Genomic DNA, 18,767 nt, shown 5'->3' on the forward strand with positions numbered 1-18,767 from the left:
TCACACCAGTTGTGACACTCCAAAACCTGCTGCTGCTTTGTCGCCTCAGGTGCCTCTGTAGTTTAACCATTCTGCTCATTTTCTCAGCAAATGGGAAACTGTTTTTGACTGTATGCTGAAGACAGAAGACTTAAGTACAAAACTTTTTACAAGTTGTGAGCAGGAGACAGTGGAGTGAGAGCAGCAACTTCCAAAGAAGTCCAGCTAGAAATGCCCGGGAACCATTCCTTTTGAATGCACATGTCAGTTCCAAATCACCTAAACAACGCTGATTGCCAGATGGTATCAAATAAGAAAATAAATAAGTCACTGCAATCAAGTCTGAGGACTACTTTGGCTGCTTCATTTGAAACTGCTGTTCTCACAAATCCCAATCAACAACCATCTAATTCTGCCAAAGCCTGAAATCCTGCATGTGTGTCAGTATTCTGGATGACCATGGTCAAGTGGTGATGGAGGAGAGCCCTTGAGGGTTGGCAGTGAGCACCTCCCTCAGGGCACATAAGGCCTCCTGTCCTGGGTCAGTGCTTATTTGGGCACCAAGCAGGATGCTAACATGCTTCAAGAACCATAAAAGGCCTATTTTTATATATAGATTCATGCACATATGCATATACATTTATGTAGCTATATGCATATAGATGTCTCTGTGTGTATATGTGTGTATATATATATATATATATATATATACAGAGCTGTCCTTAAGGGTTGTGTTAGATTCGTTATTCCAGGAAAGAACTCAGGATTCCAGATCCCAAATAGAAGCAGGTGCCATCCCCCACACCTGTAATGTCCCTGCCCATCCCCATCCTTCCCCTCTCACCCCCTCCCCAAGCCACAGCATGCTTTTGCTTGCAAAGAAAAATACTTGAAGCTTTTTCTTCCCTTACAAATGCAACATCTGATGAACTAGAAGCTTTTCTGAGTCACAGGGGAATATTTAAATTTTAGCCTGTTTTTGTGAACTGGGTAGTAAGTAACTAAATTCCATGCTAGGTCAATAAAGAAGCACTGAGAGGTGTCTTAACTAAACAGAAGCAAAATTAAATGCAAAGAGTTGTCTTTTATGAGTCAGCTTGTCTTGGCTTACAGTCCACGAGTGCATGGTTAAATAAAGATAAATTCTAATTTACAATTAATGTAAGGCAAAGGTAAACAATACAGTATCCACATATCTTGTAGATTTTAAAAAAAATTTTAAATTGTTGATTAATCAATAATGTGAATTGAGATCTGTGAGAAGGGAATGTGAAGCCCACTGATGCTGAGCCCCAGTGCTGAGCCCCAGTGAAGTAATGTTTTTTTGCCAGCACAGAGTTTCATGTTAGCAGTAAAACAAGTTACCTTCATGTTTGGCTTGTGGATTTCACACAAGCATATCTGTCTCCAGCATTTTTGAGACTCTGCAGAGGAATGCACCTAAAAACCTACCAAATATATATAAAATGTAATGAATTGGTTAAAGAGACATAGCTCAGTTAGCCAGAACACAGTGTTTATAAATGAAGGTCGTGGGTTTGATCCCTGGATGGGCCATTCACTCAAGAGTGGGACTCAGTGATCCTTGTGGGCCCCCTCCAACTCAGAATGTTCTGTGATTCTGTGAAAATTACCAGCTGCTAATTGTAACTGGTCTGTGCTTTGCCTGCTGGCTGTAGTGGAACTGCTGTGCAGTGCCTCATTCCTCCCTGCCACAGAGGACCCAGACACATAACTTGAGGGCAGAAAATTCACACATGAAAGAGCAGTGTCCAGTGGTTAGCAGATTTGTGAATGCAAGCCAAAACATTCAGTGTCTTGACACATTTTCCAAAATAAAATTACTTTGGAGTTAAGTACATTGAAAAATAAAAAACCCCCAATGTTATAAAATGCATTAAATAGAAAAAATATATTTAATTGGGTAGGAAATGGACAAGAGTTTTTAAACTCCAATTATTTTGAGCATTAGGAGGGGAAAAAAATGCACTTCTGTGCAGGGATTATTCTGGCAGATCAAGTAGGGATAGGAACTAATCTGGATCAGGACTGCACTGCTGGAATGCCATCTACTGGAAGCAAGTACATTTACCAAGGTAAAACTGTGACATTACAAATTTCTCTGCAGCTTAGTCATGATTAGAAGTGAGAGTGGAGATTAGAAGTGAGTGGGGGGATGCCTTTTTTTACAGACACACAGAGAAGGCTTGTTGAGAGATAATGCACTGTCTGATCCAGCCAAGGCAGAGTCTTGTCTGGGAGCTCCACACAGAGCCTTCAATCCTGGTGCTTGGAAAACCAGAAGGCTGCTTGTAACCCCGTGGCAGAACAGTGATCATGGCTTTTAGAAATAGATTCCATATTGGCCTAGGTTTTATACCCCACACAGTTCTCCCCAGAGGATGTTCCAGTCAAGCTAAAGCCTTGTACTCTGGGTGCAATTTAGCACTGGCAGCTACCAACACCAACAAGTTCTGTCCTCCCTTATCAGCCACATGTTAATTAGACCATTTAGGCAGAGTGGGGAAGGAATAATCAGAGTTTCTTTGGGGGAGATGACCCAGCAGACAATTGCAGACAATTCTTGACTGTGATAGAGGACTGTGAACAAACAGAAGTACTGCAGCCCTGAGAGATACCCAAGGCCAGGGCTAGGAGCCATCTGGTCTAGTGGAACGTGTCCCCTGCAGGGAGCTGGCACAAGAACCCTTCCAATCCAACCCATTTGTGGTTCTGTGGAATTCTGTTAGTGAACAGTGAGGCAGGAGAAAACCACTTGTTAAAACTGAAATGACGTAGTAGAAGGAAAACAGTTACAAGATCCAAGCTCTACTGGCCAACACAACCAGAGAGGGTTATCACAGAAGTGGTGAAACATTTCCTACCAGAGGAAAAGTGGAAACCTGTGGTGTTTGGGGGAAGCAAGTTCACTCCTGTTTGGCAGAATGAGAAATGGCATGATGTGTCACAGAGCCACACACTCTGGGTTAGTTGTGTTAGTCAAGAAACACAGCTTCTGAGAATATCCTGAAGCAGACAATTTTTGACTCTAAGGTCGAAGGAGCTGCTTTCCAGTTTGAACATACATCATCAGCCAAACGTCAGGGTTTTATGTACCAGCACACTCCCTCACAAATGTGTTTATATTCCTTTCAGGAATGGATTTAGTACCTCAGCATGCTGTCATGTGTAGGTCTATTTTTGGAGCTAAATGCTTCATGATTTCATTGTCTAAACTGCATGAATGGGGCAGATCAAGGCAGTGGACCTCTGAGTCTGCTTACTGCAGAAACCTCTCCTGATCTTAAGGATCTGGAGCACCTGTCCTTTGTCACCCAGCTACTGGTGCTAAATCACATCTTTATAAATAGGTTTGGAGTTTATTTCAGCTTTAACAGCAATAAATCTGTGATGCTGAGCAGCTCCAAACCCAGTTTCTGCCCTGAATAACATGAAGCTGTGCAGGCTGCACAGGCCAAGGATGAAGGTGCACAGACAGGGATGAAGAACAGCAACAGAACATGTCCCCCCTCAATGCCACAAGAAGAAACCCTGAAAACTTCTCCCAAACTGGTGCTGAAAACAAGCAGAACTAGAAGTCACATCTGCAGAAGAGTAAAAGAGGCCCACACAGTTTTAACTCCTCCCTTTGGGATTCACTTGACTCTCGCCAATGGCAGGCAGGAAACACCTTGCAGACAGTTTGCAAACCCTCCAACCCTCCATAACCTTTCTATGCTTCTCCACTGCATCTCCATAGGCTCTCAGCAAGGTTGGTGGCCTGTCCATGGCTCCCCAAAGGGTAAAGATTGCTTGGCCCTGTGACTCAGAGGGAGGGCAATCAGCCCTGCTTTGGAAACAGGTTTTCTTTAATAGCAAACACTCCCAGCCCAGCCCTCTCATCTGCCTGGAGCCACCATGCTCTGAACCTCAACTCCCCAGCCAGGAGCACAGAACTGTCAGGGGACTTGCACCTAATGACACCTTTCTGGCTAAGATCTTCCCCCCATTTGTGATGAATTGGTGAAGTTTCCACAGCACTTTATTTCTTGATATTGTGTATGGTAGAAAAAAGCCCAGAGGAATGACCAAAGGAGTGTGGGGGTTTGGGCATGTAAGAAGGGAACATCATTTACAATGCCCTGAGACTGGTGTGAACCATTCAGAACTTTTGAAGTAGAAAGAGTGGGTGAATGAGAGTGCAATGAAAATATTTTCCCTTCTGTTCTATAGAGGATGTGTAGCACAAGATTGTGTTTCATTGGAAGGAGGAGGTCTCACCTCTGCATCAGTTCACAGAACTGACTCACACCAGCCCTGACCTCCTGAGACCAAAGGCTGTGGACTCTCCTGATTCAACACAGCAGCTTCTTCATCTTTGTGCTCCCACATTTTGGTCCACTGAGCCTTGAAGTTCTGAATCCTGCATGGGTCACCTGTATCAGTATCGTCCCAAAATGCCTAAATCACCAGCCCATGGATGAGCCTCCAGACTGCAACACAGTGACCTCACACTCCTCCATGGACTCCCAGGACTGTGGCCTTTACCTCCCTCTTTATACCTAATAAAAAGAGACAAAAAAACCAGGCAGAACTGACCAATGCAAACCTCTCTGCACCTGCACCCAACATGAGAGTCAGGCACACAAGTGCTGAAAGCAGAATACCAGGCAGCACATGAACTTGTTCAGCAGGAGTTGTGGTGTCAGAGCTGAAATCCACTTCCATCCCCCAGGCAGTTCAATAAAAGAGAGACTGAGGCTGCCAAACAGCTTTTGACCTCAGTCTTGAAAGACACACCATGGAGATAGGCACCATCCAGGAGTTCCTGAATTGTTCTGTCCACGTGTTGAATGGAGAGGTGCTTGTTGCCACCTCCACAGCAAGGGAAAAGCTGCTGACAAGAGCTCTCACTTGATCTTTCAAAATGATTACTGGGATATCTACCATGCCCCTCCTTTTGCAAACAGCATGTGACAAAAGTGAGCCCTTTGCTGCAGGCTTAGCAGTGATAATAATGCTATTTCCAGCACTTTCTGAGACACACTTTGTTTTTCCAGGTTTTAAGCCACTTTACCAAGGCAGGTTCCTATACCACCCTTTACTAGGGCATCCTGTATAAGAGGGAAATTGTCACTGAAACGTTTTAACTGTATGAGAAAAAACACGTAATAAAAATGCTTGACATCTCTTTGGTGTCTCCACAGAGGACTTACTCTGAGCTGCAGTTCATAAGTTGGAGTTGACTGTAGCTGATGAGCCATGAATGAAACCCCTCAACTCAGAGACCTTTCAAGGAAATTACCTTTCAGCCACGCATTTCAGGACTGCCCCAGAACTCACTGTTGCAAGTGCCATTTTACTAATGATGTTTGTGATGATAAGAATATATGGACCTTAATTAGGATCAAGATAACAGGAAAGCAGAAGTCCTGCTTTCCAGGAGATAAAATGCTGTTTAGTAAATGGGAAGGACCTTAAATAAAAGACAAGAAAAGGCTGGAAATAAGAACACACCACGTAAAGTTGGGCTCAGCTGTGAAAGCAAGGTGGCAGTAAGCCACACAAACACTGGTGTCACAAGTACATAAGTCATTTTTAATGTGATGGGCAAGGTAGCTGGAGTGCTATTGTTTGACTAATGCAAGAGGTATTGCAGCTGCAGCCCATCAGAGAATTTCTTCAGCATAATGAAATATTTTCCTGCTGAATCTACCACCCACACACAATTGCAAACCCCTCCTACAGACACTGAGTAACTCGTTAACCACGTAGTGGCTGTGCATTCTGGGCACTCTTTCCTGTGTTTTGACATGGCAAGCAGGGATATCTCTGGATGTTGCACAAGGCAGGTGCCAGGCACCCAGCTGTAATGTCACTGGTGCAGACTCAACCTTCCTGTAGCCAGGCCACGCTCAGAAAACTTCGGGTACACTGAAATTGTCTTGGGCTTCATTGTGCAGACTGTATACAGCTCAGAGGCCCTTACAATGGTTTCAGGATTGAACCTGCTTCAATAAATGTGGAGTGTTAATCTGGATATCAAGTGGAGAAAGACAGGAATGTGCTGTTTGTCACCTCTGCACAACTGCTTGTTCCAGGGTCACCTCAACTCCCTCATTACTGATTTTCCTAACATTTTTCTTCCACCTAAGAACACTATCTCATAGATTTCTTTCTAGTCAAGAACCAATTCCTTCTGTTTTTTCCTGTAAAGACAATGAAAATTAGACCATACAACAACACACTGTGGAAATATTTTTACAGTCAGGTAAGATCACAAAATCACAAAATAGTCTGAGTTTTGGAAGGGACCCAGAAGGATTATGGAATTAGACTTAGGTGAATGGCCTATATGGGGATCAAACCCACAACCCTGGCATTATTAGCACCCTCCTCTGACCAACTGAGCTCATCTCAGAGTCAAGATGTATAACAAAGGCAGATAATCCCAGCGTGGAAGGACATTAACCACTGGAAACAATGGTGACAATAATAGTAATGCCCCACAGGAAGGGAGGCATCTGCTGTATTTTGAAGGCTCAGAAGAATCAACATCTTACTTGCCCCTAAAATCCCATTTTCCCTTCCCAGGAAAATGATTGGTAACTTGCATTACCACTTCTGAATAGTTCAAGCACTAAGAGCAATAAAACAATTTAACCCAAGAAAAGGTTTCTGCACCGAGGCAGAGAAGATGACCAGGCATGGTCAGAAAGACAAGCTGCTGAACAGACAGGTCACCAACACCCCTTGCCTTTAGGAGGAGGGCACAGAACTACAGAGAACTACACAGAGTTCATCTAGGGAGCAGCACAGAGCTCCACCACACCAAACATTGCACAGCTTCAGCTTGCTGACCTTCTTCAAAGGCTGCACCCCCCCTGCTCCCAGCCATGCACCCACCCCAGCAGACCCTGTGGTGTGGAGCCCACCCTCTGCTGCTGCCTGGGGACATTCCTGGCTGATCCTGCCTTTCCTGCAGAGCTCGAGGGCAGGACAGTCCACGGAGGAGCAGGACCTGCCCCAAAACACAGTGGGAAGATTCAGCTCAGCTGCAAATGAAAAGCACAAATGAAATGTTCCTCTGAACTCATATTAAGATTCTTTGACTCAAACAATCAAAAAAAGCAAACCAGCAGATGAGTGACAAGAGCCTGGTTAGACGTGATGATTGTAAAAGCTGGGGAAATACAAAGACACCAAATAAAGAGCAGCTTCCATTCAGTCCCAGGCATTTGTCAGTTTCTACATTGATAAATATTTTTCACATAGTTTAGGCTTTACAGACTGAAAAAACAGGCCTGACAGGGATTTCAGGATGTCATACTGCCCCTGCTCTACCCAGAGAAGGCCAATGTAATTTTCTATGGTTTTGCATAACCTGCTCCAGTGATACAGACTCCCAGGCAACTCTGTACTCCCACACTTCACTTCCAAGAGAGCTTCGAAGGGTTAGTTGTCCTGGTTGCAACTGAAATGTGTTCTAGTAATGAAAATCAAAATTGAAATCCAAATTGGAATTGAAATCTTCCAGTGATGACAGGCATTGCAAACAGTCTTCTCCCTAATGACATTTTATGCACTTTAGGTCTGCTTTCATGACCCTGTCCATATCTTTGCTTTCTAAGGGCAGACACCCACAATCTCTCAGCATTTACCCACAGGCTATGTTTTCCACATCTTCCATCACTTTTGCTACTCTTTTCTGGGCTTTATCCAACTGACTCACATATTTCCTGAAGTGTAGCGTCCAAACAAGATAAAATATTCCAGCTGAGGCTTTATAATTTCCTTGTAAAGTTGGAGGCTTACCTCATGCCTCACAGACAACACTCCTATTTATACAATGGAAAATGCTGGCTGGTTTGTACTAGCACAACACTGCTGGCTCTCACTCAACTTCAGATCCTCCAGAGCCCCAATGTCTTTGTCTGTAAACTGTTCCATTGCTTGTCTTTGCCACTTAATTATTTCTGTTGAAATCTCTGATCTTAAATGCATCTTTACTGAACAGCATCCTCCTATTCCAGGGTGATTGTGAATTCTGAGCCTGTTCTGTGCAGGAGAGAACACCATGTTCTCTCCCAGCTCCAGTTAAAAGTTATTGTTTGAATAAGTGCTTTCAATGTCAACATGCCATTCATCAGTGGAAATACTGCCTAGAATGGATTCTCGGGCAGATCACTGCAGGATTCCCTGCAGTACAAACTCCCCTTGGACAAGAGACCATTGATCACCATTCTCTGAGGATGAGCTGGCAAACAGTTTTGGAGCAGTTTATTGCAATTTAACTATGGTCCCTGCTTTGTTTTCCCTTTAGTCAGCTTTCAAACTGCCTTTTTGCTTTTAAGACCTGTTTTCCCATTGATGAACTGCCTTCCTTCACACAGGTCCCCTACCCACAGACCCTGCCTAGATGCTGGGTAAATGTTTAGCCACAGTCCCACCTCATCAGAAGGCACATACCTCCTCTCACCAGAGCTTTTCAATGATGGAAGTGCTAAAAGTGCCACAGGCTGGCCAAGAAAGCCTGCTCTTGATAGCATTTCCCCTCAGAAAGGCAGTGGGGGCCAGCAAGGCCCCACAGTGGGGGAGAAGGATGCTCTGTACCTGACCCAGGGCTCAGCCACAGCCCTGAGCTGCATGAATCCCCTCTCTCTGCCCTGGGAAGTGTCTCCCACTGACTTGCAAGGCAACTGGTGGACACCCAGGGCAGCTGGAGTGCTGTAGTGAAGGACATGCCACTCTGAGGATGTCCAAACACAACATTTTACACGAACAGACAGTGAACCCAATGCCTGGAGCTCCCACAGTATGCTCACAGTATGGCTCTCTTCCACCTCATGCATGAGAGACCTGTGCTGGAAGGGGCAACCAAAGGGAGGCTGCACGATAGCAATACCTCAGGGACATGTGCAAAAAGAAAGCAGCATGGATTTGTGTGCCCCAGGCTCCAAGAGACCCCAGAGAGAGCTGTTCAACCTAAAATGCAGTGGTACATTGCTGCCTAACACCAGCCCTGAAGGAAAAGCCAGAGGGAGCACTCCAGCAATTAACTGTATTTAGTGGCAGGTCAAGACTCTATCCCTCTGGACTCTGGAAAAGTGGGATCAGAGATACCCTGCAGCAGGAGGCTGTCAACAGGGACTCAGCAGCTGCATCCATGGATGGAGCACCCTTGGATCCTTCCTTCCTTCCTTCCTTCCTTCCTTCCTTCCTTCCTTCCTTCCTTCCTTCCTTCCTTCCTTCCTTCCTTCCTTCCTTCCTTCCTTCCTTCCTTCCTTCCTTCCTTCCTTCCTTCCTTCCTTCCTTCCTTCCTTCCTTCCTTCCTTCCTTCCTTCCTTCCTTCCTTCCTTCCTTCCTTCCTTCCTTCCTTCCTTCCTTCCTTCCTTCCTTCCTTCCTTCCCTTCCTTCCCTTCCTTCCCTTCCTTCCCTTCCTTCCCTTCCTTCCCTTCCTTCCCTTCCTTCCCTTCCTTCCCTTCCTTCCCTTCCTTTTTTCCTTCTGTGTGTGCATTAAACAGTGACACCTCTCTCAAATGCTTCAGTGTACTTTCATCATCTGGTAAATGGTAATCAGAGAGCAGCCTAGAAGTACACCTACACCATGATGGAGAGGAGACCTGGCTCCTGCAGCTGAGATAATGGAGCTAAGGAGGCCAAGAAGGACAGAGGTCCATGAAGTGACAGAGATGTGTGCCAGCACCATGTCCCCATGACAAACCCTGCCAGTGTTTATCTTGGTACTCCCAGCAGCAGCTGCAGCAGTGACAGCACAAATAAGCAGTTCAGACAAGCCAGCAGTGAGCTGTCCAGTCTGTGAGACTGGCAATAAACATTACCCATGCCAATGCAGCTCTACCACAGGAAAGATGGGGACTGCAGGTTTTAGGCTTATAGCATATTGTCTTTGACTTATCCTATAGCTCAAACCCAGAGAATACATTCTAAGTGTTAAAGTGCAGTCCCACTGTTAGCAGCAAGTCTCACATGCCAAATGTGACTTCATGGTGACTGCATGGCTCAGCAGGTCCAGCTCTGCAGCACAGTCAAGGAAAAAAGTGTAGCAACATGAAATTTGACCAAGGTGAGCATACGGACAGGCCTGAACTACAGGTTTTGTGGGATCAGAGGTCAAAGCTAATTAGTCAGGTTAAATCAAAACAGTGTCCAGACAGCTGCTCATGCCAGGACTGGGTAAGGCTTCACCACACACTCCAGCCAAAAGGCCTGGAGGTTGCATTCTGCATTGTCTGAAACCTAGATGACACCACAAGTGACACTTTCGTGGCACATAATACACTTCGAGGATGCAGAGGCATTTGAGATCTGAGTCTGATCATGCAACCAGAGCAAAAGCACTCTCAAGCAATATCACCCAGCCACAGCCTCTATCCAGCTACAACACTTTGAGGCAGCAGCATATTCTAACTGAGCAGGTTAGATAAACTGAGCTTGCCAGAAACTGGACCAACTAAGCTGGAGAGTAGTCAGGGTGCCCCTGCACACGCTGCAGGAGATTCCTGTTGTCCCACAAAAATGCTACAGCCCTTATGGACCAATGGGAGGCTCAGAAATGCAGGGTTCTTGAGTCCAGCATAGGAAAAAGAGCAAGCCTAACTTCAAAGCCAACTGGGCGTAGGATCAGTCTGGTGAAAAGATTCTCATCTAAACAGAACTTGAGTAAGTGATCCCTAAAGCAAGGCTCAGAACACAGAAACCCCACTTCTACCCTCTCTTACATGCTGTTATTCTGAGAACCACACAACGCTCTAACAGTTGAGAACATAACCATAGGTGGTTTGGGCATTCTCCTGAGAAAGACTGATTGGAAGTGACCTCTGGAAGTCTTCAACCCAGCTACCCTGAACAGGATTAGTGCAAACCACAGATCAGCCACAGCTCTGTCCAGCCAGTTTCTGAGATTTTCCAAGGACGGAGATTCCACCGCCTCCCCGGTCAGCCTGTGCCAAAGTTATCCTCCCTTCCTAGAGGAATCAGAAATCTTCCTGAGCCTGAGCTCCCAAGCAGGATATGGAAATTGGCCCTTGTTATATTACTTGGAACTTTTGTGAGGGAAGTACAAAACTGCCTGACATGGAGAAATTTAGTCCCAGTCCCCCACCTTTCTGAGGCAGGATCCCTGTGACAAGAGCTCTTAGCACAAAAGAAACAGGCTCTGCCTCTTACTGGTTTTGCCTGGCCTCAACCCAATGAGTATGGGTCCACCACAGTGATGGTGAGTACAATCACCTCCTCCCCTACGTTTGAACTGTGCTGGGGATGAGGTATCTAACTCCTGCTCATCTCCCTAGCTGTGCAGGGGACGCTGCCCATCAGCCAGAGCAAACTGTGCTTGAAAATGGAGGCAGGGTTAAATGGAAAGGCACCTACTGGATCCTGTAAGATGTGAGTGCATCAAACTCCCGTAAATAACGTCTTGGCAGAGTTTTGGGTCAAAAGCTTCTGAAATAAAACACATCAGCCCCTGAACAGACCATGAGGTGCCCATGGCTCTCCTTTGTGAGTGAGATAAAGGAATGCCAGGGCTCACTCCTGATGGCTGCAACTTCCCTGTCAACAAGGTTAGCTCCTGCTGTCCTCTCCTGCATGTCACTCTGGCATACTTTTTGCTAAAGAAATGTGGATTTGCTGGTCACAAGACCCTGTTTTGCAATGCTGCTGTGAGCTCATGGTGAGAAGAGCAGGTCGACACAGAGTCTCAGGTAAACCGGAGGTGGTACAAGTTTGACAGGTCTTGAGCAGGTGATAAGATCGTGAGTTAAGTCAGCTTCTCAACATGACAGTGACTAGAACACACAAATACTGACTGAAAGCTTTGTCTGTGTTGCCCCATTACATGCATTTTTCTTTCCTTGTCTCCATGGGCAAGCTGAGTCTGACCAGTTCACTGTTTCTGTTTTCCCCAATGGTGTTTTAGTGATATCTGATGTTCTATCAAACTACTTTACATGTATGTGCATATATAGACATAAATATCTCCAGGTAAATAAAATAGGGAATGTGGTAAAAATTGTATTTTTAACAGTGTTTCATATTCTAAAACATTTATGACAGAGGCATTTCTACTTTACATTCTCTGTCTTTTGTCAATGTTTCAGATGTCTTCTGATGATCAGAATTAAAATGACAGAGGATCATAATCCTGTATTTTCTTTCACATGGTGTCAGGATCATATTCATTACTTTGGCTCTGCAGCTACTTTTGTTATCAAAATCAACTAGCAAGACGATTTCCTGAAACAGATCTGTGGTGTTATGGTGAAACATGTACTGGAAAGCCATCCCCACTTACCATTTGTGAAGGTGTTCACATAGTACCTGCGACCCTGGGGAGACATGTAGCTCTGCCAGCCAGGGGGAAGGTGGCCATTCAAGGTGTCTTCTCCTGGCTGAGGAGTTGCCTTTCGGGGTTTCTGCTGAGGAAAGAGCGAAAAAAAACAAGCTATTAAGTCAATATCTAGATAATGTGAAGTCTAACCAGACACACAGCTGGAAAGAAATTATGTGGTTTGGCATTCTAGAGATTCCAGTATACCCAAAGAATTTCAGTCCATTTCTCCCTTCATCTGTGCTAGCTTCAGAACGTGAAGCAACACTGCCTTGAAGAAATCACCATTTGGGACAAAAATTAACCCCTCTGTATTTAATATCCCAAGAGCATGTGGAACTGTCCAAGAAAATGACTCTGGCTGAGCAGTAAAACACAAAGCATGAAATGATCAAGTGTCTGAGAAAGAGAGGCAGGCATCTGGCCCTCCTTTACCTTCCCATGGCTATACCAGGGTGAAAGCACTGATCATGAAGGTGCTGTCACAATTTATTTTACAGGGGCAGCATCACCTGAACCACAAAACCAGACTCTCTCCCAGTAAGCTCCACTGGATAGCACAGAGAACAAATCCTGGGACACCTCCTCCACCGTGGGATTAATGGTTCCCTGTTATTGTTTGCAAAAGCATGCTGAAGAAAAGTAAACTCTGCAGTGTGGGAGTGCACCAGCTCTGGAAGAATACGGCAGCAGGCTGGTTCCCTCAGATTCCCCTCACGGATATCTGGCCTTGAAAATAACAAAGATACACCAGACTATCTCTGCTGTGCATGAAAACCTCAAAAAGAGGAATCTGGGGTAACCCAGCCCTGGGCTCTGCTTCAGAAGTTCCAGATTTCACACATTTTTGCTGCATGCTCACCGTTTCTGTACCTAACACCTTCTTTCCTTTCTGCAACTGAAGTCCCTCCATTCCCACTACCCCTATTTCTTAATATGATCCCACAGTGACTCCATGTGCCAAGCAGGTCACCATTAAGCTCAGATCACTTTAGGGGCCCATGGTATTCCTCCACTTTGCACAGTCAGCACCAGTGCCCTGCAAGGACAGACATTACCAGTTTGCTTAAGGGAAGCTCTGAATGGCCCCAACATCCTTTCACTCACATTTCCAGTGATTTTTGCTTCTCTCTGCTGTGTGGTTATTGCATTAGAGAGAGAGAGAAAGCAAGGATAGTAACACACATGGGCTTCTCTAGGGAAAAGAAGACCATCTTTACTGAACAGACAACTCGTATTTAAAGCATGTTCCATAGAGCTAAGACAAGACAGTCGTTTATTGGATAATTGGGAAAAACACTCGTGGGACTGTACTTTAGGATGGGTTTTACAGTTAACACTAGGTGCTAATCTCTATTATGAATTTCATTTTGTTTTGACTAAATTATTATTCTGGGAGAAATTCTCCCTAACTGAAGTTGAACAAACTTATCAGCCTGGGAATGGAGCTGAGAGGCAGGAGAAGCTTTGGCCTGAGAAAGATTTTTCAGGCTGTAATTTTCCCAGCTCTTTGACAGTGTGTCCACACTGCTGGACTGCAGGAAAAGCAGAGCTCCTTCACAGGTGAGTGCCATGGCTGCATTCTTAAACAAAGGCTATGCCAAGAGACACATGTGGATGGTATACAGTAAATACCAGTAAATATTGCATGGAAACAGTATAAAGTTAACCCAGTGTTTCAGCTACAGTCCCTGCTAAAATGTGCATCTCTTCAAACAGAATACAAGCATTATGTTTTGCAGTTGCTAATTCTATTTTTTGGTTACTAATATTTACACCTTTGCTTCTGATTTTGCTAATGAAGAAGTGCTGTGAGCACAGAGGCCTCTATCAATGACAGTCAAGAGGAAATCTCAGCACTGCCAAATGCTGAAGTTCTTGTAAACAACGGAGAAATAGTCTGTGTATTGTGATTTAACTCCAACCAGCAACTCAGCACCATACAGCCACCCACTCCCTGCCTCCTACCCCTGGGATACGGAGGAGAATTAGAAAAAAAAGTAAAATTCATGAGACAAGAACAGTTTAATCACTGAAATAAAGTAAAAGATAATGATAATAATAATAATGATAATGATAAAAATAACAAAGAAACAGGAGGAAACAAAAAGAGAGAGGAATAAAACCCAAAAAAGACAAGTGATGCACAGTACAACTGAACACCCATACCCAGCCCTTCCCTGAGCAGCATTCAGCCTCTCCTAAGCAACTCCCCCAGTTTGTACACTGGCCATGATGTTCTGTGCTGTGGAATATCCTTTTGGACAGTGGGGGTCAGCTGTCCTGACCTTGTCCCTTCTGCAGCTCCCTGCTGGCACAGCACAGGACACTGCTGAGTCCTCCATTTAGAGTGAGCACTGCTGAGCACCAACTAAAACATCAGGGTGTTATCAACATTATTCTCATACTGAATCCAAACTCGGCACTGTACCAGCTACTAGGAAGAAAACTAACTGTATCTGAAACCAAGACAGCATGGAGTATGTGTGATCTCTTCCCTTTGTTTTAGACAGGAATGTCACTCAGCTCAATGTCAGGCAGGACTTATCCCTCATGGAGACTGCAGAGGAAGATCCACTGAATGCTGGGACCACTTCTGTGTTAGAGCCCCTAACTGGTCCCAGTGCAATCTCCTCCCAACAACACTGGGATTCCAACTCCTACAGCAGCTTTAGGGGTAAGGAGGAACTGAAAATGGCATAGGGGAGGAACAGAAGACACAAAACTTGACTTCATACTTGACTTCACCCTGCCCTCACAGAATCACAGAATCACCAACTGGCTTGGGTTGGAAGGGACATTAAAGATCATCTCATTCATCCCCCTCCACAGGCAGGGACACCTTCCACTATCCCAGGATAGTGGAAGCCCTGCCCAACCAAGCCCTCCAACCTGGCCTGGGACACTGCCAGGGATCCAGGGGCAGCCACAGCTGCTCTGGGCCTCACCAGCCCCACAGTAAAGAATTTCATCCCAATGTCTTAAGCTCAACTTACTCTCTCTCAGTTTGAAGCCATTGCCCCTTGTCATATCACTACAAGCACTATTCTCATCATATAGGAGCCCAGGATGCTCTGGCACGGGCAGTGTGGGGTGATGAGATCTGGGATAGATGCACACGAGCCTGGGCATTATGATGCACCACAGATTAAGTACCTCATAGTTCAGGCACACTCAGCCAGCCATCCTTTCAGAAATGAGAGTGCCAGAAAGGCCATCATGGGTAGCATGTCCCTTCTCTGCCAAAACAGGATATCTGAGGAAAAGGAGAGCTTTTCTTGCTCTATTTTCCTTGGCAGACACAACCCTGTCCCAGCCAGACCAGCTGCAGTTCCTCCTTGCACCAGCACAGTTAAACCAGCACCATGTTTGCACACTGTGAGGGAGAAGTTTTGGTTACTGTGGCACGGGATGACAGGCAATCCTGCTGCTGGGACACAGCAAGGACAGGGCTATGGCACTGCACAGGGGGCAGAGGTGACTGGCACATAGTGCTCCAAGAGGCCAGCTCCACATCTGGCACAGCTCCACATCTGGCACAGCACCCACAGACAGGCTTCAGAGCCCTGCCAAACCCAGCTCCCTCCAGGGCACCCCTGTTCCCAGCCACATGCAACAAAGAAAGTGCTTAGAGGTCCCCATGTGTAGATGCACCTCTCCCTTAGACAGATCAGCAAGACTAGACTGTTACTTTGATTTCTGGTTCCCGTTTTTGGAGAATTATTGCCAGGATAATTTCTGAGAACAGTAAATCACAACAGAGGGCATCTGCATGGAGAGAAGTCTCCCCATCAGCAGAGAGCATTGCAAACCAGCTAAGAGAGAGCAGTAGGCAGGGACTAGAAGTTGAAGAAAAGCTCAGCTTGAAAGGAATCTGCCAACCATGAGGATAAGCATCAAGGCTTACCAGGGAGCTGTGCACTTCTTCTGGTTTCTCCATAAAGATTGAGGGCCTCTTTCTAGAAGTTCTGCTCTATTCCAATCAAAAGAAAAAGGCAGGACCTTGACACCCCTGCCCCAGCTCAGGCTGGGTGGGCTTGCAGTCCCTTCTGCTTTCTAAACCTTCCAACTCTCACAGAGCCTTCCAGCTCAGAAATGTTCAGGCCACTCCCCTGACTGTCACTGCTGGAAGCGTCACCAGCTGCTGTCACCATGGTGGTGGACAAGCAAATCTGGACCCGGAAAGGATGTCTGCAACAGTTGTCGAGGAAACAGGAAACATGAACAATGTGAGCAGCAAACGTGTGACCCCAGTGAAATCCTCCTCCATCTGTATTTGATGCCTGGAAAAGGGATCAAAGTGTCTCACAAAACATTAAAATCCAACAGCACAAGCACTTCTCTCCCATGAGACTTCCTAGGATCAGAATTCCATGTAGCAGGGGAACATGCAAGAGCCAGCCACCCAACAGGTCTTGTTCCACCTGACAAGTGATGGTTTTTGTCTGCTGCCTGCAGAAACACAGGGATGGAATTCTCCTGATAAATGCACAGCAGAGAGGAAACAGAAATGAGCAGGAAACACAGAAGGGGCACTGGAGCTGTTCAGCACCAAACCACGTGATAGAGAGATGGCAAAGGCAAGCATGTGGAATAAGAACAGATCTATGGGGTTAACTCCTCTAATCCAGGACAGCAGCACTGACAAGAGGCAGAGGCATTTGCTGTTTAGGTCAGAGCACACAAACCTGACCATTCTCTGTGCTTCTTCCCCTGCATCCACGGGCACTGGGCCAGGGATGTCAAGAAGAGGACAAGCTGTGTGGGCCAGAGAGCCACCCACAGCACCACAGCCCTGACCAGGAAATACTGTTTCACCCATGTGCTGCTATACACTGATGGTCTAGAAGCATGTCTGAAGAGAAGGACAACTGGGTGAGACACCCTGGATGTGAAGAGCAGCAGGCAGGGCCTGCCTGTGGGAGCCCTGACATTTTCTATCTGGCTGGGCCAGCTCAGAACAGGGCAGCACAGCCAGCAGCGAGGTGCTGAGTGCCTCTCCCACTCTACCTCTTCTGACTTCCTGACTGTTTGCTTTTTCTTTTCTTTCTTGGTCTTCTTCACCAAGTTAGCAGCAGCCCAACTCATTCTGTTTCTTTGGAAGAGCCCTTGGCATCATGATTCCCTCCCAGCAGTGGAAAAAAAGCCAAAGAGGGCTTTATGCAGCAAAGTGAGACAACAGGCAGTAACACACATCAGTTCAATCCATGATGACTTGACCCTGAGGCAAGTTCTGCCTTGCTCAATAGAGGAAAATGACTTCCCATTTTCAAACTGCAGGAAATCCCCATTCTCCTTCAAAGAGAGATCCTGGGGAGGAAACATCTGTGTGTTGACAAGCCCTAGCTCCCTGAAGATGTGTGGGCTTGCCCAGCAGAGCTCAGACCAGGGGCAATTCCCAACACACAAGCCCAGGGAAAGGAAAGCAAAACAGTCCCAAACCCACAAATTCAGGCTTCGAGCAACCTGATGTAACTCTGAACAAGGGGTTGGATCAGAGACCTTCAAAAGTCCCTTCCAATTTAAATTCTTCTGTGATTTTATGATCCTATTTCAATAGAGCATGCAGCCTTGGAGCAAATGAAGAGGAGCCTGTGGCTGTGGGAAAGGGCTGGAGGGCAGCATCAGCACACTCACCTGCTGCTCCCACCTGTGCAGTCACATTTGCAGACCCAGCAGCACAAGGAAAGCCACAGTGCCCAAACAAGCAGCTGTCCTGCAGTGCTGGAGGATCACTGGTGACAGAAAGATGCAAAAACTAAGGAGGGGAGCCTCCCTGCAAGGAGCAATGCAAGGACACAGCATGAATCTGCCCCAGAACAGCCTCTGTCCTGTGGGGAATGGCTTGTTCTGTACTGACAGTACTGAGCTTATCTTTCTGTCTAACTGCAGTTTGTGTGGCCACTGAGCTTGGAAAAGGTGTGTGTCAGTCCTAGGGTATGGTGCAGAAAAGGAAGAACCACAGAATCATAAAATGGTTTGGGCTGGAAAGGACCTCAAAGCTCATCTCATTCCACCCCCTGCCATGTGCAGGGACACCTTTCACTGTCCCAGGTGCTCCAAGCCCAGTGTCCAGCCTGGCCTTGGGCACTGCCAGGGATCCAGGGGCAGCCACAGCTGCTCTGGGCACCCTGTGCCAGGGCCTGCCCACCCTCACAGGGAATAATTTCTTCCTAAAAGCTTATCAAAACCTGCTCTCTGTCACTCCAGGCCCTTGTCCAAAGTTGCTCTCTAACTGTCCTGGAGCCCCTTTAGGTACAGGCAGGAGCTGTATGGTGCAGTTAAAGAAGTGGGGTCTGTGTTTGGCTTCAGCTGATGCCTGTACCAGCCTGTGCCCTGGATCAGGAGAAGGCCTGGGGCACCCACAAACCCCTCTGCCCTGCCCACAGCCTCTCTCTGCCTCGTACTTTGAGTCATTCTGTATTTTGTTCATTTT

The 18,767-nt window shown here is 46.3% G+C and overlaps 1 protein-coding gene across 4 annotated transcripts in view; it reads right to left on the reverse strand.

Moving 5' to 3' along the window:
• The window catches only part of GAS7 (growth arrest specific 7), an 84,318-nt gene that overhangs the window by 39,531 nt on the left and 26,020 nt on the right, over nt 1–18,767 (reverse strand). For 3 of the 4 annotated variants that reach the window (XM_088176611.1, XM_088176614.1, XM_088176613.1), the window contains exon 2: nt 12,296–12,419. In XM_088176611.1, the coding sequence (XP_088032737.1) occupies nt 12,296–12,419 (124 nt within the window). The remainder of the gene's footprint in view (nt 1–12,295; nt 12,420–18,767) is intronic. The other variant, XM_014885057.2, reaches the window with a different exon arrangement.

This window comes from Sturnus vulgaris, chromosome 20 (assembly GCF_052056855.1).
Source record: "Sturnus vulgaris isolate bStuVul1 chromosome 20, bStuVul1.hap1, whole genome shotgun sequence".
Classification (NCBI taxonomy): domain Eukaryota; kingdom Metazoa; phylum Chordata; class Aves; order Passeriformes; family Sturnidae; genus Sturnus; species Sturnus vulgaris.